The 26,022-nt window shown below is 43.4% G+C and overlaps 1 protein-coding gene across 3 annotated transcripts; it reads left to right on the top strand.

Moving 5' to 3' along the window:
* Positions 1–620: 620 nt before the first annotated feature.
* On the top strand, positions 621–25,839 carry nsd3 (nuclear receptor binding SET domain protein 3). Of its 3 annotated transcripts, none has more exons than XM_072387606.1 (25): positions 621–976; positions 2,698–3,539; positions 5,306–5,551; positions 5,673–5,835; positions 5,953–6,107; positions 7,037–7,666; positions 7,748–7,910; positions 8,006–8,106; positions 8,458–8,503; positions 8,595–8,725; positions 9,109–9,234; positions 9,349–9,475; positions 9,583–9,783; positions 11,408–11,587; positions 12,266–12,412; positions 15,173–15,329; positions 16,895–17,097; positions 17,207–17,319; positions 17,412–17,558; positions 17,658–17,780; positions 18,088–18,204; positions 18,420–18,561; positions 18,666–18,772; positions 18,887–19,091; positions 21,183–25,839. In XM_072387606.1, exons 2-25 carry the CDS (start codon positions 2,742–2,744, stop codon positions 21,440–21,442), a joined length of 4,788 nt encoding a protein of 1,595 aa, XP_072243707.1. In that variant the 5' UTR covers positions 621–976; positions 2,698–2,741; the 3' UTR covers positions 21,443–25,839. The 3 variants fall into 3 exon arrangements, with proteins under 3 accessions (XP_072243707.1, XP_072243706.1, XP_072243708.1); XM_072387605.1 differs by having other exon boundaries at positions 7,745–7,910; XM_072387607.1 differs by lacking the exon at positions 12,266–12,412 and having other exon boundaries at positions 7,745–7,910.
* Positions 25,840–26,022: the final 183 nt, after the last annotated feature.

The raw sequence follows: 26,022 nt of genomic DNA, 5'->3' as shown, positions 1-26,022 counted from the left end.
CCTCATAAACTAAGGCCTATTTAACAGGTCAGAGACCCAGGAAATACCCTGACCTCCATTTGAAACTAATTGTCTCTCAGAAGGAGGTTGGATGGTAAAAAGAGAGAAAAGGAGGAAAAAACTGTATGCATGCAAACAACTGCACTCATTAGGGCAAATATAAGATGCTCAACAAATTACAAAGGTTCTGTCCAGTGTCGCTGCCAAACTCAGGACAACAAGATACAGAAACAGGAGCAGAGTGAGAGGTCTTCCGCTCACCCCTCCCAGCTGCAGATCAGGCGAGGAGGCGTTGAAAAGCCAATCAGAGAAACGTAACTACTGTGTTTGCTTCGCGTTTCGTCCAACGTCCAAACAATTACAATTGAACAGTCGTGAGAAAATAAGACCAATTGAAACTCTCCAGTAGATTTTTTTAAATAGATCTAAATTGAATGGATGACTCGTCAGTTTCTTATTTCATCTGAGTGCTGGCCGATAGGTCTGATGCCCTTTTCCCGTTGTTCCTGTTTAAAAGTGGGCATGTGAAGTAAACTACACATCCCGGAGTGCCTCTGTTGACCCCTGCAGCCCGGATCTGTGCGGTCTGGCGCTGAGCTGAGGAGCGAGCGGGCCATAAAAGCAAGCAGGGCGCTTTTGTGAGGCTGAAGGAAGAGGGAGCTAGAGGTTATCATTTAGAAGACAGGAAGAGACGAGAATTGAACGTGTCTGTCTCCAACAGGGTTCTGACTGAATGCTCTGGTCCTTACACTGAGGACGAGCCAGGCTTTGGGATTGGGTAGCGACCAGATAGCGTAACACCCCCTCCTCCTCCTCCTTTCTGTTGAGAATTGCGTTAATACGAAAAGGAAAGGCTTGAGCTTTGTCAACAGTACAGGACTGTTTTTTGTTTTTTTGATTTTTTTTTCTCTCCCTATAGATTAAACGAGGAACCGTTGCAGGCTGGTGTATGTGTTTAGAATGGGACACGCTGAAGGTATTGACATCTTTTTATTTCCCCGCATCTTTCGACTCGGCATCAAAATCTGTGCTGCTCCTTTGCTCTCCACTGTGGCGACAAGCGTGTTTGCCATATCTGTGCGTCGTTAGCCCCCCTCTTGCACCCGCTCGGACGGTTTTGCCCGTTGCTAGCTGGCTCGGGGCACATTTTCCTCCAAACCGCCAGTGATGGAGGTATAATCACGGCAGACAATTTGATTTAAAGGGGCACAGGCAGCCATATTGGCAGTGGAACGTTAGCCTAGCCAACATTAGCTTGTCCTTTCATCTTGATCCATGTGTGCTATGTGCAGATAGGTAAAAAGGAAACCTTGAGACGTGTTTCACTGAAGACCTATAGACACACCGTCTTGTGTTGTCTTTTCTACCCTTTCAAACCGTCCCCATCTTTCCATTATGGCCCCTTTGATGCCAGGTAGCTTGAAGCTAGCATCGCAAGAAGCTACAACATCTCTTAGTGAAATGTTTTTGTGTGCGCAGTCGTTTTTTTGACAAAACCACACATCTGTATCCAGGTGTTACAGTTTAAAACACCACCTATTAGCCAAAAATGTTATTATAAGTCGATACAGAGCAGCCAGTGACCGCTAATCGACACCGTATGGATGTTTACATTATTCACCTTTCTGGTGCTGAGCAGCCTGTGTGCTCACAAATTGAACCACAATGAGTGGATTAGTCCAATTCACTTAACCCCTTTAACCCGATTAATTGCTCTTCACAGATATTAAAAGTGACTAGAATAAAAGGGCAACGCAGCTACTGGCAGCAGCTCTTTGTTTTGTTTGTGATAGCAGGCCACCATGTGTTTGCGTTGATGTAATAAAAACACTAAAATGATCTATTGCTCGTGGAGAGATGCGCTGCACTCACGAGCAATGGCTGTCAGAGAAGAGGCTGCAAAACCTCCCAGTCACAAACACAGCAGGTTTGCAATTTTGAGAGAGTTTCAGACAGAAAAAAATGTGTTGTGTTTTTTTTTTGGCTGAATTTACCGTAAAAGTTCACCGATTGCCCCCTAGCATCCGACCCCCGAACTGACCCCTTTACATGTACACGGATTTCCTGGTTTCAGCATCGTCCATGTTTTGATCATATTGGATATTCTGTTTACACAGGACTCGAGAAACCGGAGTATTTTTGGTATGTTTGGCTGTTTAAATATCCACTCCACGTCACTATTAAATTTTATGTAAAAAAATAGAAATAAAAAAAGAAACGGGCTGATACTTACATTTTATGTAAGAACTGGGATTTCCCACCTGCCAGTTGTGTAATTCATTACTTGTTTCAGTTAAGTTTATTAGGAGCTCAGGTTGGATTGGTGAGAAGCTTCATGCTTGGATGTCCCACGGATACTGCTGTCAAAATCCTAAATTACAGATATTTTTTTCATGCACATTTACATCACCACACACCTCTGGCAGTGGTAGATGGTGGGTTTATGACCCTTTTGGCAAAGCATTGTGTAGCTGCGCTTTGTAGCCTACTGTATACAAAGTGTCTGACGGACATTTGAACATGTCATAATGTTGAGAGAAGTCGCAGGAACGGGGCCATTTGACATCTGTCATTTAAAGCCGGTCGTTTCTTATCTTGTGAAGTACGGATGTGAGGATCTTGCCTTTTTTTGGGTGTGTTGTTCGAATGACGACGGTTTAACCAGAGTCCTACTGTGTCACACGTTTCCATCAACAGGTCCAGTCAAAGAAAAAGACAGTTAAGGATGCAGGAGCCCAACAATGGATTTCTCCTTCTCTTTCATGCAAGGGATCATGGGAAATACAATTCAGCAACCCCCTCAGCTCATTGACTCAGCCAACATCAGACAGGAAGGCACCTGTGACACCGGCAGTGACCCGGGTGAGGATGGTGGACCCTCCTACGATGCTGCCCTGGATGCAGAGTTTCCTTACCCGCCGTCAGCCTCGGATGACATGCCGCAGGTCCCCAATGGCTACCCGCCAGGTCTGGGAATTTATGAGCCGCAGGCAAAGTTTTCAATGTACTCTCAGTTCTCCAACGGCTCGGCTAACGGTTACGGGGCCATACGGAGCTATGGGGAACATGGCCTCCTTCCGGGGGAGGGAACGGTCCTGAGAGGCCCTGGTCTCCAGGAGAGGCCCCTGTCTCCTGTTTCTCCCCCGTTGCCCACACATCACCCACACCTCCACCACCATCACCTACATCACCACCACACTCACCCCTTCCACTCAAACCCACCTCATATACAGACCCACTCACAGCCACAGAGTCCTCCACCGCTACCCTCCCAACATCACTTGTCCCAGACGCCTCACATCATGACACACAATCTCCCACCTCCTCCCCCATTACACTTGCCTTCGTCGAGCCCCCCTCCCTCTCTCGTGGACAGCACCCCCTCACCTCAGCCTGCTCACACCCTTTCCAACACCTCTAGCGGAGTCCTGAAGAAAACCAGCTCCCCAGAGATCAAGCTGAAGATCATAAAAACGTATCAGAACGGGAAAGAGCTGTTTGAATCTGCGCTGTGTGGAGATCTGCTGCAAGAACTGCAGGTAATGCCTGCATGTCAGCACATCGTGTGTACGCTACTGTCTTTTTACGTTTTCCATTCCCAAGATTTACTTTTCAAAGGGAAGGAATGATCAATTATTCTTATAATATTTAGAAAACGTGCAGAATTATTGATGATAAAGCTGAAATAATCGACTGCCTGATCAGTTAGTCGATTAATCGGCGAGCCAGTCTGATAACTGTTGAGGCGTATTCTACACAACCACATTGCTCACTGCTTAAATCCAGTACCTCAGTCTCTTCCTCTCTTCCCCGTTTGCCTCTGTAAGGTCCTTACAACAAGATAAAGACGTTAATCAGTGAAGAATTTTCTTAATTGTTCACCTGATCTTTCATAAACGAATTATTGAATGTGCTCAAATGAGAGGATATAGTTCAACACTAGCTCTGCTCTCTTGTAAACACACAAAGTTACGTGTTAGACAGTAGTTACGTAAAAGTGTTTTTCATCTATTTTCTGCTCAGGATTTTTAGGGCAGGTTTAAAATCACCGGTCCGTTGGCCTACTACACTGTATTAGTCTCGGATTGACAGCTAGCTCGCTAACTGTCCCGCCTTCATCACTGAGGTGCGTTTTCCCTCCCTGACGGAATTGGCAGAACTTATATTGTCTATTTAAGTAGCAATGGAGGGGGGGGGGTGATTATATTAATGAAGAATGAAACTGAACTGCAGCATCTACTGAGAGAATCAAAAGTTTTCAGGAGTAACTAAAGTCAGAGCAGCAGTGATCGAGTGTTCGGTATCAACACGCTCCTCATTATTAATCTGCTACTTTTACCAAGTTTACCGGAGATAGCTGGGTTCGGGAGTGTTTCCCCACTGACACCTTCACACTGCACAGATGTATGTCGGCTTGGTGGAGGAGGGAAACATTAAAAACATGCAGGGCAGTGGGTCCCGAGGACCAGAGTTGAAAAACACTGGCTTAATCTTAAGCAGCTAAAACAAACCCACCGTGAGGATACCTCGTTTTATTCATTTGATTTGTTGCTGCAGTCATTTGTGTTTGGCTGGATGGTAAAATTTTTTTTTTTAGTCGTTTTTCTTTGAGGAACACCAGGTTTATTTTTAGGGCCACATTAACAGATTCCCCTTCATCTTCTTCTTCTTCTTCTTCTTTTAAATTTTTTTTTTTTATCTTTACATGTTTTTGTTATCGTCTGCAGATCAGTGAAACTACACCTATTGGCACTGAAAATTAATTCTATTGTCTAAGTTTTATACACCCCCGCGACCCTGAGTTGGATTAAGCGAGTGTAGAAAATGGATGGATGCATGGAAAAGACATAAAGACACAAAAAATGTTCACCGATCATGCCACAACATCTCACGAATTTTGCATTTGTTTTTGAAAATGTCTGAAAAGCTTTAGTTAGAGATTGCTGTATGTATATATATATATAAAAAAAAGCTCTGTACCATTAATTTTTGCTCTCTGCCATCCAATAAGAAAACATGACCACTGAAAGGCCCTTGAGTCAAATGAGTTGTCTTTAAATGGCTCACAAGTATTTGATTTACCAGCTTGATAAACTGAGCACAGAAAGATTACACCACATACTAAAGTCCAACGAGTCACCTTAAAACGCAGATGGAATTGTCACTATGCATATCTTTGTTGACTTTAAGTCTCCTTATCAACCGCACTACAGCAGTGAGTGTCCGAGTTGACAGAATTTTTGACTCTCACCGATGCATCATCGTTTTTCTGCGCCTGTTTTTCTATTTCCTCACCTTTATGAAGGAGTCTCAGAAGAATGAGGCCGCTCAGATGCAGCGCAGACATGAGAGGAAGAAGGAGAAGAGGAAAAAGAGTGCGAGGCTGCAGCTGCAGGTTCAGGAACAGAACCTGGACTCGATCCAAACGCAGGCAGGTACAACGGGCCAGACGGACGACACCCCCGTCCAGCCCCAGCTGAGTGAAACGCCGCCAGCCCAGACAGAGAAACCTCAGAAGACCGTCATCAAAACTGAACCAAAGACGCCAAAGGCAAGAGAGCACAGTTTGAGTTCTTTGCACACCAGTTGTTGCAGTTTATAGCAAACATGCAGCACTTGTGAGTGTTTAGACTTTGAAAGCAGATCAGTGACTTGTTTGTGTTCATATTTAGGTTCCTAAAGTTCATCATCCGTCAGTGATCCAAGAGACGGGCTTCTGCAAGGAGTTTGTAATCGGGGATCTTGTGTGGTCCAAGGTGGGCACCTATCCCTGGTGGCCCTGCATGGTCTCCTCGGACCCACAGATGAAGGTCCACACTCGCATCAACACCAGAGGTAAGAGCCATCAAAAACGAAAAGCAATCCCAACGCACTTTGTCAGCCTGTTTTCTTCGTCCTTTCCAATGTGTCAGGACCTGAAATGAGACGGCACGTGTTCTCTCTGCTGCACAGGTCACAGGGAGTATCACGTCCAGTTCTTTGGCAGCGTCGCAGAGCGAGCGTGGATCCACGAGAAGAGGATCGTCGTGTACCAGGGGAAACAGCAGTTCGACGAGCTTCAGGCGGAGACGCTGCGCAAAACTACAAACCCTGTGGAGAAGTCAAAAGTATGTCCAAATGATCAAAGCATTGTTTTTTTTATTTCTTATTTCCTCAGGTGCTGTGTAGTCTGTTGCAGATAATTGCTCTCTGGCTTGTCCTCCCATATATAGGACCATATGTTCTGTATAAAGCAATAAATCAACATCTGCTTGAGTCATGCAATCTCATGTCTCCTCCCTCGTGGGACACCTTTACAGAACATCAATATGTATAGTGCAACACTGTCTTTCACTTCCAAGAATTCACCAACTAAAAATGCAAATTTTCAGGTCCCTTCTGAAGCATTTCAGCCATTAAGAACAATGTAAATGTCTCGTGCCCTTTGTCTTGACTGCGTTTTATACAGTCATCTGACAGCAGAGCACATAAATTTTTGGATCGGTGAAGGATGGAAAGGGGATGAAATTGGTTTAGAATTACTGTTGATATGCAACACCAATTCCATGAGAGGGGACACTGTAAATACAAACAGAATGCAATGATTTGCTAACCTCATAAAGCAATATTTAATTCATCATCGATCATGAAAACCTGTTTAAAGTGATCTGCTGGAGCCTTTCCAGCTGTGCAGGATGGCACTACTGCACCCCCACACCATCAGAGCTAGTCGGGTGGCCTCTCTCCTCTAGTTTTGAGAACAGGATGTTCACGATTTCCAAAAAGAATTTCAAACTTCGATTAGTCTGGCCACAGAACATTTGTCAACTGAGCCTCAGTCCATTTTAAAAGAGCCTTCGCCCCAGGGGGAGATGGTGGAGTTTGTGGATCATGTTCACATATGACGACTTCTTGGCATGGGAGAGCTTTAACTTCAAGTTTGTGGAAACTATACTGTGATTATCCCTGTTTTAGATGATGCCATGTCTTCAAAGCATCATTGATCCCAGTTCAGAAATTGGAAAAGAATGAGTTTCTTTTTTCCCCTCTTCTTTAGCTTCTGAAGCCTATTCCTCAGCGGGAACGTTCTCAGTGGGAGGTGGGTGTTGGCCACGCTGAGGATGCCTTCGTCATGACTCGCCAGGAGCGAATCGACAACTACACCTTCATCTATGTTGACCCAGACCCGCACGAAGGCCCCTCGAGCAAAAAGCCCAACATCAGAGCCGAGAAGCGAAACCGGCGCTGCAGCGGCTCAGTCAGTAAGAAGGAGGACGGAGGCGTGAAGTCACCAGACAGACAACAGCCGCCGCGAAGGCAGCTGCCACGGAGACAGTGCAGTGTTTCAAACACAGACGACAACGCAAACTCCCAGCCCCCGAGTGAAGAAAAGAACCAGATGGAGGACCAACGCAAGACGGCCTCGCCAAAACAGAACGCTGGCTGTGATGAGCGGGTACGACAGGACTCACCGCCTCGAGTCAGAGCGTGGAAAACGGCAGCTGCAAGAAAGCTGCTGCCTCTCTCCATCACCATGAAGAGACTGAACGTGGAGATCACCAAGTGTGACTGGCCTCTCCTGCAGAAAAAAGCAGCTCTGTCCCCAAAGAAGGAAGATGAAGAAGAAAAGGAGGAGAGAGTAGAGAGAGAAGCCAGACAGCCCGACCTGGGATACTGCTCACCTGAGGTTGGTGTAACTCCGTGCATCTGCACAGAATAAATGCATGACAGACCCGGTAAGCTCATGTCCAAATGTTGCTTTCAGCAGGACAGCAGAGCTAAACCTGAGCCCAGTCCAGAGGAGGAAGAAGAGGGGGATGAAGGGGAGGAAGAGGGGGATGAGAGGAGAGGCTCCCCTGCAAGTCGGAGGAGTGAGGAAGGAGTAATCCAGCAGACGTCTTCCCCTGGATCACAGCACAGTAGTCCACAAGGTGAGTACATTAAACGGGTCGATTTGCTGAATATTTCACCCGTAGAATCGCCCTGTGTCGGTGCGAGATGAAAGTCAATATTTTTGTGTTTTCAGGCTCTCAGGAGAGGAAGCTGCAGCGGCGGTCAGTCAGGAGCAAGTCTGAGTCAGAGAGAGGCAACGATGCCGTCCCTAAGAAGAAAACCAAAAAGGAACAGGTATCAGTCATCCTCAGCTAACCTGCTGTTCAGACTGAAAATAGCATGCATGGAAGAAGCTGCGGCTCTCAGATTTCATGCCCCTCTCTCCCCACATTTGCTTCATTGTCCTCTTAGTTTCTCTGCACTATCCTTTAACCATGAAAAAGGTGGAAAAAATAAAACTGTGGGCTTATTGGTACCTAAAATGCTGCCAAAGGATTTGAGAGGATAAAAAACTTTTTTTCTTTTTATCAACAGCTGAAAAGCTGTTTGTGCAGCAGTCTTTTCTGCCACAAAGCATCACATGTTGTCACACAAATCAAATCTGTACCACGTCTGTATGAAGTCTCACATTTATCCTCCTCACAGGCTGAGATGGCTCCAGAGACCACGCTGAGGACGGGTTCACAGAAAGGTAGGCGATTATTCTTTCACACCTGCTCTACATCTCTGACTGGAGGCTCCTTAAAGAGAACCAAATCCATCCAATCTGTGCGATCCTTTAGGGGCCAGTGAAATCTCAGACGCATGCAAGCCCCTGAAGAAGCGAAGCAGAGCATCAACAGATGTTGAGATGGCTTCATCCCAGTACAGAGACACCTCTGATTCTGACTCCAGAGGCCTCAGTGACCCACAGGTAGGCTTAAACACATGTACAGGGACAACTCGGACACACACACACACACACACACACACATTTTTCCTGCACACAAAATAGGTTGATCCTGTTCAATAAAAACAGTGAAATTTGCTTTCCTTGTGAGATACAAAAGCTGTAAGACAAACTTTCAGTCATCTTATTAATGTCTCATTTTAACTTGTAAATACAGTAAAAGGCTTTTTTCCTTCCTTCATCTGATAATTTATCCATTTTTTTAAAGCTAAAATGACGACCAAGTGCTCTCAGACTTATAAAAGTGAATATGTCCTTTGTTTAATTTGCCTTACCATACTATTTCCTTGTCCAAATTGGGTAACAATGCCACATGAAATCAATGCTTTGGTGCATCTGTGCTCCAGGGTTTATTTGGGAAGAGTCTCGACAGTCCCGCTGCAGCAGATGCAGATGCTTCAGATACTCAGTCAGTGGACTCCGGCTTGTCCCGCCAGGACAGCGGCACCGGCAAGAGAGACACTGTGTGCCAGGTCAGAGCAGCACGCGACTCATTTCTGTTGAACTCTTTCCTCTTAGAAGCTTGCATGCTTTGTACTGATGTAACCAAATTTCTCTGGGTTTTTTTTGTTTGTTTTTTTTTTTAGATCTGTGAGGTGTACGGAGAGGGTTTACTGGTGTGCGAGGGTGACTGCAACAGACAGTTTCACTTGGAGTGTCTTGGTCTGTCGTCCCCACCTGAAGGCAGATACACCTGTTCGGAATGCAGAAATGGTGAGGAAATCGGACAACTCCTGCATCCTCGCAGTCCTTTCTGCCGATCCGAGTTTGTTCTTTACTATGATAGCGTGTCATTCTGTCTTTTTTCTTTTTTTTTTTAGGCAATCATCCTTGTTTTAGCTGTAAAACGGTGGGTCAGGAGGTGACCCGCTGCTCTGTGTCTGGATGTGGTTGCTACTACCACGAGGAATGTGTACAAAAACTCCCGGGAGCCACCAGCAGCCCTGGCGGAGGCTTCTGTTGCCCTCAACACAGCTGCTCAACCTGCTGCCTGGAGAGAGACCTGCAACGGGCCAGTAAAGGTAGAGCAGCTCCTGATTTGCCTCTCGGTTTCTCTGACGTCCTGTTCGAGCGTGCGGGTCAAACCTCTAGTCCTTTGTGTTAATGTGTAAGACTGAAGCGCTAGAGAAAGAAATGAGAACGTTTGTTAGAGGGCGAGGAAACTGATGAAGTGTTATTTTATATTTTAATGACACAGACCTTATTAGAAACATCCAGTTCCAACTCAAACTAAAAGGGCTCCGTTTGATGTGTGTACTGGAGAAGAATAAAATAATTGCACTGTTCCAGGAACTGTCTTAACATGAAAAAAATTCACCTGCTTAAACCTTACGATTAGACAGTAAGTGAACTTCTCATTGCTAGTGAATTTAATGCAGGAGATGCAGGCGGGTGTAAAGATCTGAGAGACTCTGATGAGGGCATAATTGTTGTGGCGAGTCAGCTGGATTAAGGCGTGTTATTAGAAACAAACAAAGTATGAGCTGTCTTCTTGGTCAGTGTTGCTCATCTGAACAGGCTGTGTTTGGACATTAGAACAAAGAGTCTGTTGTAAAATCAGTCAGCATAGTTGAGCTGAGCTACAGTTATGGTTCGACCTGGTCATTTAATTGGACCGCCATTGTTCCACTGTCCGTGCACTGGGGTGGGTTCAAGGTTCAAGACATTCTGCTGCTTCTGTCTTGCTCTGTAGGAAATCATTGAACATGTAATTATTGCCAAATTCACTGCACAGACGTTGTCTTTAACTTGCTTGAATAGTCATTTTGTCAGATGATGCTGCGGCCACAAAAATTAAGATTTTATTAGAGCTCAGCAACAGTCTGGAGGCTGATTAGGCTGGGCTGTCTAAAAAAGCTGTATTAATACACACGTGCATTTGACTGTTTTTACAAAAAGATGCAACTTTGAAGCACTTGCAGAGCACCTCGGCCCGTTTGAGTCGATGCAGAACAGCAGCATCTGGGTGTATTAGCACTGTTTGCAGTTAAGGTCAGACTAAGGTACTTACATGCGTTTTAAAAAGTCTGGTTTGGATCGGATTGGCACAGTAATTAGTTTCTTTCCGGTGTCATATAAAACCGCTGTGTTTTATTGAACAGAATTTATTTGCAGTAACTCTCCGCCTGTTAGGCTGATGATGTTGCTTTCGGGCTCCTTAATATTTATTGTATTTTGATTCCCGTCCAGCTTCTCGGGTGATTTAGTTTAGATTTGTTGTCTGAAAGCTTAAGTTATTAAATGTCTCATTGTGCTTGTGAAAACGAATGTTCCTTTTCAGCTTCATTAACATCTCGCAGCTCTTCAGATTGAGGCTTTGGCTTATTATTGCCTTATTATTCTGTCCTTTTTTATACCTAGGAGGTAAACTGACAACTAACAACTTGTTTCATTAAGTCTCTGAAGCCCAACAGCCATCAAAAAGTATCTAGTTGCTCTTTTTCTTTGGTAAGATTACTACTAGAGCCCATAAAGAACTATAACCTGTAGTTTTACACAAACTCAGCAGTGAAAGGAAGTTAGCAGATCTTTGCTGCACTGTGACAATAAACCAGCTAATACGACGAAAGTGTTCAGCTCATCTAAAGCCAGAGCAGAGTGTAGAAAATACAAGATGTAAAAATCTCATCCTGCTCTTCCCTCCAGGGCGTCTGATTCGTTGCATCCGCTGTCCGTTAGCCTATCACACCAGCGACGGCTGCATGGCGGCTGGAAGCGTCATCCTCACCCATCACATCATGATCTGCAGCAACCACGGCAGCGCCAAGAGGAACGGCCTCCTCACCTCCCCCATCAACGTGGGATGGTGCTTTCTGTGCGCTAGAGGTAAGTTGTCAAAGCCACAAACACCAAAACACCACCACCACAGCCAGGGTTCAGCAGTGACTTCTTCCCTTTCCCCGGCTCCACCACCAGTGATGATTTTGCTCCCACTTTCTTTTTACTTGCCCCTCACATTAGAGTGCCATTAACTCAGCCGCCATGACTGTAGTTCTTTCTTCTTTTTTAGAAATAAAACCACTTTGTAAAACAGCCGCAGCTGCACTAACATTTCATGGGGGGGACACTGAAACCTACCATGCTTAGTATAGATGTATGTTTAGGGTGTCGTTCATGTTTTTAGCGGCGTTGCTAATCAACATCAGCGCTTTTAGATGTAAATTTTGTCTTTTCCGTCACGACACTAAAACTATGAATAACTCCAGCTTAGAGGGGTCACCTCTTTCCTGAATGCTTCTGAGGAGGAAAACCTTTTTTCAAACTTTCAGCCAGTTTAGACCTGACACGTAACAACAAGTTGAGTGCACTGTTTGGCCTCCGTGTGCAGGGACAAAGTTTTTGTTCTACTTTTGTGTTACAACTGTGTGTGTTTGTGTGTGTGTGTGGGTGCGTGCGTGCGTGCGTGTGTGAGGCTCTGCATATATGTTTCTCTTTTTGTGAAATCTGGGTAATTTCGAGTTTGACTGCGGCTCACCCCCGTCTCTTCCTGTGTGTCTTGTGTAGGGCTGTTAGTGCAAGACCTTACTGACACCATATTAAGTTCATATGCCTATAAGTCCCACTACCTTCTGACTGAGTCAAATCGTGCTGAGTTGAAATTACCTATGATTCCCTCTCCTTCGTCAGCTACCAAAAAGAATGTTGGGAAAGGTAATTGAACAGTTTTTCTCTTTCTCCTTTGTCCCACTGGTTTGTGTTTGTGTTGTGCCTGCTCCCATTCTTAATTTGGTTTCCCTTTTTTTGCACACATCTTTCATTTCAAAGCCTTGAGGTGAATAGTTAATTAACAGATAAAACATGCAGTTAATTTTAACGCAGAGTCGATCAAAGTGACTTCAGCCAAGTTCAATATAATAACGATGGGCCTCATGCAAGAATTTATATATATATATATTTTATTTTTTGGGATACCCATCCCAGAGTTTGCTTTTTCATATGAGAAGTCGGAGTCACAAGACAAAGCATGTTGTGTTTTAACAAGTCACGGTTGGAGGTGTAAATGGCAATGAGCTATGTGAGGGTCCTGTTGTCGTGCCTGCCGGCTCTGTAATGACTAAATGTGACGCTTGAATTGAGCTGAGTCATTGGTAATGTCATTAGTAGCACCTGCTCCCCTCCTGCTATGTCAGGTTAAAATGTCTGCTGCTGTGAAAAAGCTGTGCTGCTCCTGTCAGGTTTATGAATGCTACCTGCTCCCTGCATCCTCTTCATAAGTATAATCGCTGTGCGAGGCTTCATTTGGGTTCTAGACTTTAGTTATAGGTCTGCAACAGGCACAGCAGCGGCATCGCGGGACCAGAAACCATCAGGAAAACATCAAATCAAATGCTTGCAACGTGTTTTTCAGACTGGCAGCAAGGTAGAAATTAGAGAAGGAATGTTGTAAACCTTTCAAACTCGAGTTCACTCACTTGCTCTGCTTTTGCAGCAGGTGTCAATGTGACCTATATACAGGACGTGTGTCAGATGACAACAGGTGGTCATGCTGTATGACTCCTGGCACGCATGGTGCCGCGTGTGGCATTAACAGTGAGAATTATTATTAGTATTAAGAATCACACTGTACAGTCCTGTTCAAAAGTAAAGGCTCCAAAGCAAAAATGCTGCCATAAATATATATTTCTTTGTCTGTCTGCATCATATAATTGTCAGAAAAGAGGACAAAAGTAGATAAACTCTTTGACCAGTCCTCTTTAACCCTGGTGTTTTGTTTTTCAAGGTGACATCAGAATTGCCACAAATGTGCTGATTTATCCTCTTTCAGCCTCCTCTTTCCCTTCATTTAACGCCAGGCTGATGCCTTGATGTTGCGACCCGACTCTGTGGAGGTCCGCCACAGGACGTCTTGTGCTTCTTGTTGCTGAAAATGATTCTGTATGACTCCCACTGAATGCATAGGATGATAAAGGATGATATAAACACCTAAAGTGCGTTCCAGTTCTGCACAGTACAGTTCAAAAAGGGAATGGACTAGCTTAAAGTTGGAGTTGTTCTTACTAAAGCAACGTGGTCTGTAGTTGGATCTTGTTCAGCACATCACAGATGGCACAGAGGATTTTTAAGATCTTGTCAAATTCCTTCATGAACTGGGAGCCTATTGTAATTTGTCCTATCATACTAATTGGTTTTGTACGTAATGTTTATTTAAACTATGTTATGTTGATAATTCAGAAAGTTATGTGGATGTGCTCTAATCTTCGGTCATGTGACAGATCCTGACTTCTCATGAATTTCATTCTCTCGTATTTTGTGGGGGGCGGCAGCAGACTTTTGTGTGTCACCGTTCTGTTCATATGAGTGGTTCTTGCATGAGGCTCAATCCGAATTTGGCTGAACGAGAACTATCAATCTGTCTTTGCAAAAAAAGTGAAACTAGATTCCCCTGCTTGGAAAACACAAACTTCCAGTAGCGCCGTGCTCTGATTCAGGATGCTCTGCTTCAGTTCAGGTTGTGGATCTTCTCACTGCTGGAGGTGTATCGCTTCTCTGCTTCAGCGCTCTGGGCTTGTTTTCTATTGTTTGAAAGGCCTTGTCCAGACTCACCTCTTCTGTGCTGTCTGCAGCAAGTTTTTTTTGTTTGTTTTTTTTTCTTTTCTTTTTTTGACTGAAATTTACAGATGGTAGTATATATTATGTTTTCTTTTGCTTTGACCTGCCTTGGATGGAATGTAATTCAATCGGGACTCGATTTGTAAGCAATGATGAACTCACAGGATGAAAGCGGTGACATTGCTCTTTAATTTTGGCGGTAGTCTTACATTGCATTAAAATTCACTTTTGTAAATGGCAATATGATTCCATGCAAGCTGGTCTGTGCAGGGTGTGACATGTGATTGGGCGAGTTTGCTTCACTGGCAGGACTGCATGGCTGCTTATTGCCAATAATGTGTTATTTGAGTATAACCCTGATTAATTTCTAACTTGCTCGCTGACTTTATCCAGCGCTGCCGCATGTATTTCCCATAAAACTGGTCTTGGTACAGTGCTCTGAATCTGATTGCCAGACATGCTGTTACTGCTGCAGCAGAAGCTGTAACCAACATGAGAACCACACGCTTTTTCATGCAGTGCAGCTGTTGCAGGAGCCCTCATTCAAGCAAAAAGCTCCCGACCGTAGTTCTTTATTCAGAATAATGACCACATGCTACTCTGGTAGCTTTAGATACAGATGTTTCTCTTACTGGAACATTATATCATCTCACAGTAGATGTTGGAAAAATTACAATTTGATATTTGTATGTTTCTTAGGCTTGTCTGCAAATGAGATTCAGAGTTTGTCCAGGTGTTAAGGTGCATCACCCTAATCATACACTCCTCCTCCTCTCTTTGTATACTCACGTTCCATAACGCATGCACACACACACACACACACATACACACACACACATGTGTACATCCATACAATTGTAGGAGGCAAGTTGCTGTGCTGCGACTCATGCCCAGCTTCCTTCCACCCGGAGTGTCTGGAGATGGAGATGCCCGAGGGCGCGTGGTCCTGCAGTGATTGCAGGGCAGGGAAGAAACCTCACTACAAACAAATTGTTTGGGTCAAACTGGGCAACTACAGGTAGGCAGTGAGCACCGTTTATAGTCTGCTGAGGGTTGTTCTTCTGTCAGCATGTGGTGTGGTTACATCTAAATGAATTCTAGTGGTATTTTATTGTTGTTGATGGCGAGAAAATCTCATGAACCAACACTAAATGTAGAACCCAAGTAGACAAATTTCAATCCTTCTGTGCCCTTGCACTGTTATATTACCTGACCTGTTCCTTTTATTGCAAAGGACACGACCACTGAAGGATCTCTTATAGCATACCAACCTACATCACGCTCCTGCTGTAAATCTGCTGCAGGAAACGGGGAAACTTGAGCCCCACAACTGATACAGACAGTACCGGCTTTGGCCTTTTCGTAGCATTAACTGACATGAACAGAAAAATTTAAAAAAATAAAACTTTATGTCCCGTTCAACAAATTTGCTTCACACCTCACAAAACAGGATGCGATGTCATAGATGCAGGTAATCGGGAAATGCTGTAGTGCCGTTTTCACACATATACCACAGCCCTCAACTCTTTCAGACTTTTTCCACAGGAGCTCTCTCTGAGGATGCAAATGCTCATATGAGATGCATCAGGCTTTTTGCAGAGTTAACCCAGCCAGTGCCCTTTTAGTCCAACAAAGCCGTCGTTACACAGAGATTTTGGTGTGCGTGCTGTCTGTGTGCAATGCTGAAGGGCTGCGTCACGGCTGCATGTGTGTATCCACACCACCAACTTCTGTGTTGAGGTGCAGCAGATGTCAGCAAAATAGTTTTTAATCAGACCTCAAAGTTTTCCAGCTTGTGACTTAAGAGCAAGCACATGCGACTGCCGAAGTTTAGCAGAAAATCATCTATTATCATAATCATAACAGGGTAAGTTGTATGTGGGAAGTTAGCGTGATGACCAACACACGTTTTCACTGTTTATTCTACTGAGAACCAACTTCCGTGACATTTACCTTGCATATGAATAAATAAAAATAGGCACCACTTCAAAACTTGAGACGTTTAAGATGTAATCTAATCTAATGCAGCCGGTGGAGATATTCTGATCTGTTGACATGGGAGCTAACATTAATATCACTGCCACACTCCCAGTTTAAGTCTGGTCTAGATATCAGAATCAACACAGCAGGTTGTCTTTGCTGGGTTGTTCGTTGTTTATCCCCTGTTTTTCTTTCTCACTCATCACCTAAGACACATTCTTGCAACATAAAAACAGTCGACATTACGGAGACTCTTATGCCATCCCCTATTTTAGCCTCCCCTCTCCTCCATCATACATGTCACGTCCTGAGGACGCTCAGGTATGTCCTTTGAATGAGTCTTTTTGGCATCCATGTCTAAAGTTTCAATTTGATATAAAGCAGAGCTTTTAACACATATATTCAAAATCAATGCGCACTCCAAACTTCTAACTTCCGCTGTACATATTTGGAGACGCCAGTAATGCTTCTCCGATAGAAACGGTAAGATCCAGTGACCAGATCTGTGTTTTTCTTTTTGACAACATTGCGCTTTAGATCAGTTTTTACTCTGCTCTTGGCTGCCGTCTCTTTGTTGTTACACGATGTCTCTCTCTGGGGCAGATGGTGGCCAGCGGAGATCTGCAACCCTCGCTTGGTGCCTTCTAACATTCAGAGTCTTCGCCATGATGTCGGTGACTTCCCTGTATTTTTCTTTGGCTCCCACGACTACTACTGGATCAACCAGGGCCGGGTCTTCCCCTACGTGGAGAATGACAAGAATTTTGTAACGGGTCAAATCAACATCAACAAAACCTTCAAGAAAGGTAACTTTTGCCAAGAAAGTTTGCTCCTACTTCCAGCCTGATCTGTTCTGGTTCTGTTCTTTCAAGCTGAAGGAGAAATTATATTTCTGAGATACTGTTGATGTTTCAGCTTTGGAAGAAGCAGCCCGGCGGTTTCAGGAGCTTAAGGCGCAGAGGGAGAGCAGGGAGGCACTGGAGCAGGAACGCAACTCTCGCAAACCTCCACCCTACAAATCCATCAAGGTAGTGTCCCTTTGATATCTCTTTGGATTTGAAAAATTCTTTAAATGAATGTAATTTTCATTAAGTCATTCTTTTGTATTTTCCTATGAAAGTCAAACAAGCCAGTGGGGAAAGTGCAGATGCATGTGGCTGATTTGTCAGAAATCCCACGATGCAACTGCAGACCAACGGATGAGCATCCCTGCAGCCTCGACTCCCAGTGTCTCAACCGCATGCTGCAGTACGAGTGCCATCCACAGGTCTGTGTGCATGTTCTTTATTTTTAGTTCAGCAAGTGACTAAAGTAGGTAGAAAAAAAACAAAAACTGAACTTTCTATCTTAATTTTGTCGCTGTTAGGTGTGTCCTGCGGGAGACAGCTGTGAGAATCAGTGCTTCTCCAAACGGTTGTACGCAGAAAACGAGGTCATAAAGACGGAGGGGCGAGGATGGGGCCTCAGGACGAACCAGGCGCTCAGGAAGGTGCGTACTGCCCTTTTTTTTTTCAAATTCCCAGATTTACCTATTTATCTATTAATTGGTGAAGAATGTGATTAAAGTCGCCGTCTGGGGTTGTCCTTTTTTACAACTTAAACTTTCCAGAAATGTCATGTCCATGGCTTTTTCCTGACTGACCCATCATCTCGCTATGGCAAATACTGGATAACATGTTTATCAAAAGCTCACAGGGTTAATGGCTGTCTAACAAACATGTCCTTTTTTTTTTTAGATCAGGGTGTCTGTGTGTTGCTTAAAATAATCTAAACGTGGTGTTTGTTGTTTTCTCCAGGGTGACTTTGTTACTGAGTATGTGGGAGAGGTGATAGACTCAGAGGAGTGCCAGCAGCGAATCAAACGCGCCCATGAAAATCACATGACCAACTTCTACATGCTCACCCTCACCAAGGTAAGCACAAGGGATGTAACTACACCACAGAGGTGGTAGTTGGTGCCAATGTCATTAAAATCCTGATATTTATGTAATGCAAACGAGAAAGTTTCTCATCTTGAAAACTTTGTATTGAAGCATCGGTTCATGGGACATCCACAATAAACACTATAGCATTGATTAATTGAGAGCATCTTTTACCCCGGCCTCTTAATGTCCGTGTTTCCTGGTAGGATCGTGTGATCGATGCTGGTCCAAAGGGGAACTCGGCTCGTTTTATGAACCACAGCTGCAGCCCAAACTGTGAAACCCAGAAGTGGACGGTAAACGGAGATGTTCGCATCGGACTCTTTGCCCTCTCTGATATCGAGGCTGGTGAGTTGACTCGAAATATGGAGGTTCTGCTGTGTCCATTGCATCCACTCAGAGTAAACTCGATGATCCTTTTAATGAGGGTCTGGTTCTTGGTGTTCTTACAGGCACAGAGCTGACGTTCAACTACAACCTGCACTGTGTGGGTAACAGGAGAATGTCCTGCCACTGTGGTTCTGACAACTGCTCCGGATTCCTCGGGGTGCAGCCAACGGTGTGGACGTTTACCCCATCATCATGAGTCTAGCATTATACTTCTAACATGAGAGCAAAGTTGACTGAGAGCTGTTCTAAACACCATTTCTTTGTTTTATGATGTTCCCGCCAGAGTGTTGTGGTGATGGAGAAGGAGGAGAAGGCCAGGAATGCAAAGCTGAAGCCGAAGAAGCGAAAGCTGCGGCCGGAGGGCAAACACACGCACGAGTTGTTCTGTTTCTGCTGCGGAGAAGGAGGAGAGCTGGTGATGTGTGACAAGAAGGACTGTCCGAAAGCATATCATCTGCTGTGTCTCAACCTCAGCAAGCCCCCATATGGTAAAGACTAGATTTCCTTTTATTTGCATTTGTTTTGATGTCAATATTTTAACTTCTATAGATGCATCATATTGAACTGGAAGAGTTAAAAGAAATGGACATTTATTTGGACTTTAGTGTTTGCATGCAGTCTCAGGCGGTTAGCTCTAGTGCTAACCTAGAGCTCACTTGAAATTGACAGAATATGTTGGTTGCTTTTGCTAAGATTAGAAAAAATACAAACAGATTAAACCAGACACTTTGCCATTGTACAAAAGTACAACGAAATGTTTGGCACATGTTAAAGAAAGAAAAGCAAGAACTCTAAAAAGCAGATGTAACTGAACTCTATTCTAAAGCTAAAGGACCAGCTGCATCGCCACCACAAGATACAATAAAGAACTGACCTAAAGTATAAATGACCTATTAGAAACATTTCATCGGCAAGTGAAGCACGTCTTAGGCTGGAAGCCACTGCAGAGATGTATGGAGCATCAGGAGGAATAATTTAACTTATGAAGATAAGTTGAATGAGAACAATTTGTGCTGATTTGTTGACTATTTTGGCTTCTTGTGGGGGGGCGTGCTACAGTAAGATTTAAAAAAAAAAATCATAATGAATTAACTGTAAATATAGCCCAATAAAATTAGCTGAATTAATCATGACTAAACATGCTGCATTTGGTTTGAAGTTGCTGCCAGCAGTGGTACATTTCCTGACATTCTGCTAAGACTAATGTCCAGATTTGTTTTCACCGAGAGGGAAATATTGTTTGTTGTTTGCATGATTATATTTCAAATAATAGAACATGAATGTGGTATCAGTCACTGGTTTAACATATCTTTCAGATTTATTTCCTTTGTTTGGTTTGATCAGTGTCTAGAAATCTAAGGAGGTCAATTTAATTATCATTTAGTCTTGACTGATCACATTTTGAAGTTGGGAACAGCGACAGTGTCCTGAAGGCTCTTTTTAACACACACACACACACACACACACACAAAATACTGGGATTTATACAGAGAACTGCTATAAAACTACTTTATAATGTGGAAATGGTGTGGAAGATGAACACTGCACACAAAAACCTCCCTTCTTAATAATTTATTTGGCTTCATGTTTGCAAAAGCTGTTTAAGAGTTGGAACATTTACATATCCAACATGTTGCATATTAATGGCTTTAAATTGACCTTGTTCAGCCATTCAAATATTTATCACATTTAAGGTAAAGTTGCCAACAGATTCATTCAATCATACCCTCCAAAGTGATGGAGAGAGCCTCGTTGAGCAGGCAGGATTTGCCTTTAACACGAGATGTCTCACGCTCTGCAGCGCTTTAACAGAGTCAGCCTGCTGACAACACGTCATTGTGCTAAAACAATTCATAATGGCATCAAATGCACAGTGGATGAGTGAAACACCAGGGTGGGAGCAGCTGTTTGGGCTTATTGAACAGTCATGGTTATAAAGATGGTTATGGTTATTGGCTTCTCCCTTGCTAGATTGTTATTGTGCTCAGTAAAGAGAGCCGTTTTTACCAACTCCAGAGAAACTTCAGCTGGGGCTCTCCACCATATTTTCTGTGTTGGCGGAGTGTGAGAGCAGAGAGTTGAAGCTGCAGCACATGGGGCTGCTCTCTGAATGGAAAGCAGAGCATGTCTGATGAGGACTTGTCACGGTGCGTGGTGTCATTATTTTTACTTGGTTAAGTGGAAAGGGTTTTTTTTTTTTTTTCTCCCTAATCTTCATAATAAATTGTGCTGACGGCAGCCCTTCATCATCTGCTTGGGAAGCAGGTGCTGGATAGCGTAACCATTTTTCCTTTGCATCGACTTCTCTGCTGATATAGAAACTAGATTTCAGACTCTCAGCAGCAGCTGGTAAAGAGGTTACAGTTCACTCAGGTTGGTGGGAGGTTTTGTTCTGTGTACAGTAGTCAGCTTATCATAGTTTGTTGTTATTGTGGCGATATTTAAGGCAGATGTGCAGTTAAGTTGTGTGCTCCTCTTTAGTTGCAGAGCTAGGCTTCAGACTTTATACATTTACTGCTTGGGAATCCTTGCTTTGAATCTCCGGCTGCCTCCATAGTGACCTGTCCTTCTGTTCACAGGGCGATGGGAGTGTCCGTGGCACGACTGCAGCGTGTGTGGCGCCCCAGCCTCGTCTCTCTGTGACTTCTGCCCTCGCTCGTTCTGCGGGGATCACGAGGTGGGGGCGCTCACCGCCTCCTCTCTGGATAACCGACTCTGCTGCTGCAGCCACAACCCTCTCAATCCACTTGGCTCCAGTTCGACCCAGCCGCACTACTCCGCTCTGAGCCCCGTTAGGGTCAAAGAAGAGCTGGACGCTGGCCAGCCGGCCGCAGAGTGATGCCGCAACTCTCATAATACCTCATTCCCCGCGAAGTACACTCTGATCGGCAGCAGTGCACTCCAGGCGGGAATACAGTGCTTTTTGAGCAGTGTGATGGCTGATATTCGGAGCCGAGGCGCGCTGATTAACACTTAATTGCTGTCTGTGGCGAGAGCAGAGTGACTGAGGGAGTGACGAGGCATAATTGTGCGCCGTATTCTCTCCTCTCTTTCCACAAAACACCATAACTCACACTCTCTGCAGCTCACCTGCACCCATCAGAGCTCCCAGACCACCACCACATTGTGTTTTCTCTTTATTACTGTTACTTTTACAGCTGTAGAAATCCTAAGTGTGGTCACACTGTCGGTAACGGCACTTTGAAGAACTCAGTGAGTGAGGGGTAGAGCGGAGGAGGAGGAGGAGGAGATGGAGATGTTGGGTTGAACCTCTCCACCACCGTGCTGCTCCTCTCCATGTTTACCTGCTGTAAGCTGCGGTCAGCATTCTCACACACAGGATGGCTTTACGATGAAGACCAGCCAGCTCGTCTTCATCGCCTGTGACACACTCGTCACCCTTAATATCTCTTCTTGTAGAAAAGGAAAAGGAACCGGGGGGGTAGGGTAGGGTAGGGTAATGATTGATTTTGTGCAATTTGTTTTTTTTCAGGACCACACTACATTCCAACCTTCCTTAAACATGGTTTTAATATTCTTATGGGTATAGATGAACATAATTATATACAGTATCTATGTTTGTTAATGTTTACAGACAGATTCTTTCACGTCATCTCGATGAGTGGTGTATTACGTTTGTTTGTTTAGGTGTTGAACATTACACAGACCTCCTTGTGAAAATAGTCCTATTAAGGTGAAATATAATGGTATATAGTGTAATGGTATGACATTACAGAAGTACTCGTGATTTCATATTACCAGTCTCACTCGCCATTGTGTATATAGTTGGCTCACAATATTGTAAAGTACTTAAAGATCAGGAGGCGCAGAGCCTCGTCTCTCTTGTTTCTCCTGGAGGAAGGAAAAGCTTTTTTAAACGAGACAGTTTCTTGTCGTTTTCTTTTTCGAGTTACATTCTCACGTGTCCTCCGAGTAGTTCCTGTTATTTGTATAGTAGATGGAGGCACCCAGCTTGTGATCACTGGTGCTGTCTTAAAGTATTGTTGACAAGCCTTAAGTTTGATTCTCTTCGTTTTCATTGGTTCTTTTGTTTGTTTCGCTGGAGTTTGTGCTGCGCAGAAGCAGTCCATTTCAGTAATTTCATTTCACTCGTGTACTGTGACAGCTCTGATGCTTAGTTTTCTTTTTCTTTTTTCAGTGCGCGTGTGTGCGTGTTTTTTGTTTTTGCCAAAATTCTCTAAAAAGCACTTTTACACAGCTCGTTGCTACACAATTTAGCTTGGGCAAATATACAGAAATGTATATACAAAGTGTTTCAAAATGGATACCTCTTCTTGTAGTAACATTGAAATTTAAACTGTGTTGTAACATTTTGCCTCTCGGTCAGAGATCTGGTGAATGCTGGGTCTTTTTTTGTTGTTTTTTCAGGAAAACAACCTAATTTCTTGTATTTGTGGGGGGAGGGGGGGTGGGTTTTCGCACAAGTATAGAATGACTGCTGTCCCAGTTTCATTTAAAAAAAAGAAAGAAAAAAAAAAAAGAAGAAGTCCTCAGTGTCCTCAAGAGGCGCCTCTTCTGTTTCCACCACGGGGGGAAGCGGGGTATCCTCAAGGCTGGGGTTTATGTGAAGGTGTGATGGTGTAACAACAGTCCAGTCCAGTATAATGTACAAACAGAAACTTCTGTACAGTGTTTTTAATCGCTCATCTGTCAGATCTAAATTTTTGTATTTATTGCACCACATTTTATACTGATTTCTTTTTCAAACACCAGTGCAGTAATTTGTCTCCCTCCTCACTAGGGCGTAAGTGAAATTAGACGGTTTAAAACGACAATAAAAAAAGAATAGATGGATAAAAGAAGAAAAAAAAAGAAAACATGGGGAGTTTTACCTGATATGCCTGTATCTAGCCATTTTCTTATATTTGGTGTAATGATTCCACTTTTTGGTAACAGCAGCTGCTCATCGGCCTTTTCTTTTTTTTTTCGTGACTCACTGTAATCAGTGTTTGAAGCAGTTCAGTGTTGGAGCGTTTTTCTGTTTCAGAGCAGTTTCTGTGCAGCCAGGATTATCACACAGACTCAGCCTTTTGCTTTCCCCAGCGGTCAGGTGTCCAGTTTTTGGTTGTTGTTGTTAATTTTTATTTTTTTTCACTTGAAAGATGCATCTCCATTTTTTTGTTGTTGTCAAAAGTCGAGCCACAGGGTGAAATGATGCAACTGATTCCAAAGCTTAGATACGCTCAGTTTGCCCGTCTTTTTTCTTTCTTTTTTTTTTTTTGTAGGTAAAAGAAAATGATGCAGCAGTCCTGCAATCCAGAAACCATTCAGTCATTTTTGTTGCCATCGTTTCAGAGGTCGTCGGCGATCTGGTACCTTCCAAAAATCGTTGTTTTTGTTCTTTTTGAGCTGCCGTGTAGCTTTTCTTTTAATTGAGGCTTCCTTTATCTGAATGAGATCGGAACAAGACAGCAGGGGCTCAGCAGCCACCACAAATTGCAGAGCGGCCGTGGAGCTGATTCGACGGCTCCTTTTCAGTAGAGAAGCTGAACAATCTAACTTTTTTTTTTTTTTTTAGATGTCTCATTGCAGGACTACAGTGAGTTTGGCTGCAGTAGTTTAAGATACTTTTATCTGATAAGCAGGCGGCTGAATGTGAATAAAGGGGAAAGCCTCAAAAAAAAAGTGAAGGGAGGGGAAAAAAATCTCCAATTTGCTTTGTTGAAAATTCATCAACATTATTTTGTTCTTTTTACTAAACATGTATGCAAATATTCCTTTTTTTATAACTTTACCGATCAGTCAAGCTCGTGTTTAGAAACTCTGAGGCTCTGAAACTTCGTCAGAATTTAGTTGTCCTAAACTCAGATTGAAATGGAGCCGATTTAAAACGACCTGCTAGTGTCAGAAGCTCTTCACACGCTTGATGTCGATAGAAAACATACGTAGAGAGGCAGGAAAAAGGTAGTTTTCTAACTTTTTTTTTTTGTAGATCCCCCCCCTCCCCCAAAAAGACAAAACTTTGATTTCTTTATGCAGCTCAGCACTGCTCCCCCTTTCTTTTCTTTCATAGTACTTCATTGGGTGCATCATTAAGGCACTTTGTATACTCAAAACAGTCTGTGCATCTAAACTTGAATTGTCTTTATTTGTATTTATTCATGTTATTGGTTTTATGCAGGATTCGTCTGTGTGATTACTTGACTGCAGGCATCCTTGACTCTTGTTGCTTCAGAAAATGTCTGCTGGATAACTTTAGGATATATAACTGTTCTTGAAGCCTTTTTTTTTATGTTTCTGTTTGTGGTGAATGTTGAGCTGGATTGCATGCTTCCAACATCAGATGCTGATTTGTTGCCAGCGTCTGTTTTTTGTTTCTGTTCGTCTTTTATTTTTCTAAGATATTGCACAGAGATTCTGCAAAACCGAACAGCCTTTCTTTTCCTTTGCACCTGTGGATCGCATGATCACGCTCATTTCTTTGTGCCAGTTCGTCTTCTCCTGCCCTGCTGAGCTGATACGGCAGCAGTATTATTGATTTAAGTGTCCCTGTGTTAACCAAAATTAGTGATGGTGTATTGTTTTCTTTGTCGTTGCCCACATTTTGTTATAGTTCTTTGGGTTTTTTTGGGTTATTTTTTTAATAGACAGCATGTTTGTTCTCATTTAAGTGACCCTTAAATACGCCTGAGGAGGATTTTTCACTTAAATTTAAGATGGACCACCCTCTTTGTGTGTCAAAGGGCAAGTTTCAGTTCACTGTGACGTCTTTTGTTTTGTTTTGTTTGTGCAATGTTGCCGACTGTCATTAAGTTTTTACTTGACATGCTGTCAAATAGTGTTGGAATAAATGAATAAATTCACCTGCATAAGCACTCATCTCTTTTTACTTGTAGTAAAATTGCTTACAGTAACTCTAACTGGGGTCATATCTATCTCTCTTGGTGTTGCTTCAATTAAAACGTGGATGAACACAAAATGCCATGTTGATTACTGTTCAACCTGTGTTACTGCATACTACATATTGTTGAGGAACCTGTAAATAGTTTGCATTGAACTTGCATAGAATCATGTTACTGTGGCGTGCTCTTTTTTTGCCTGTACAATTCTGCTTCTAAATGTGTGTGACTGTTGAGAAGACACTCTTTTTGTACATGACTGTCTTTTTATTTGAGAATATCGATTCTGTCCTTTTTCATTCTAAAAGTTGAGTTTTAAGAGTTCAGACATGCCTGAGGTTTGACTTTAATAAAGCTGTACTCTGTCTCAGTGAAACACTCACAGTATGTGGCTTTTTAACCAGATGATGGCTTAGTGAAACCACAGGGGAGCAGAAGCAGGTTTGATTCTTGATTATGAAACTAAACCAAACCGAGGACTTCTAAAGGATAAGATTTTTTTTAAAGATTTTATTTATTGTGGATATTTTTTTTTAAAGTTAAAAACATTGATTTATTC

This window comes from Leuresthes tenuis, unplaced genomic scaffold, assembly GCF_036924035.1.
Source record: "Leuresthes tenuis unplaced genomic scaffold, fLeuTen1.0.hap1 SCAF_6, whole genome shotgun sequence".
NCBI lineage: Eukaryota > Metazoa > Chordata > Actinopteri > Atheriniformes > Atherinopsidae > Leuresthes > Leuresthes tenuis.
The sequence above is the reverse complement of the archived record's forward strand: the minus strand, read 5'-3'. Positions and strand labels throughout refer to the sequence as shown.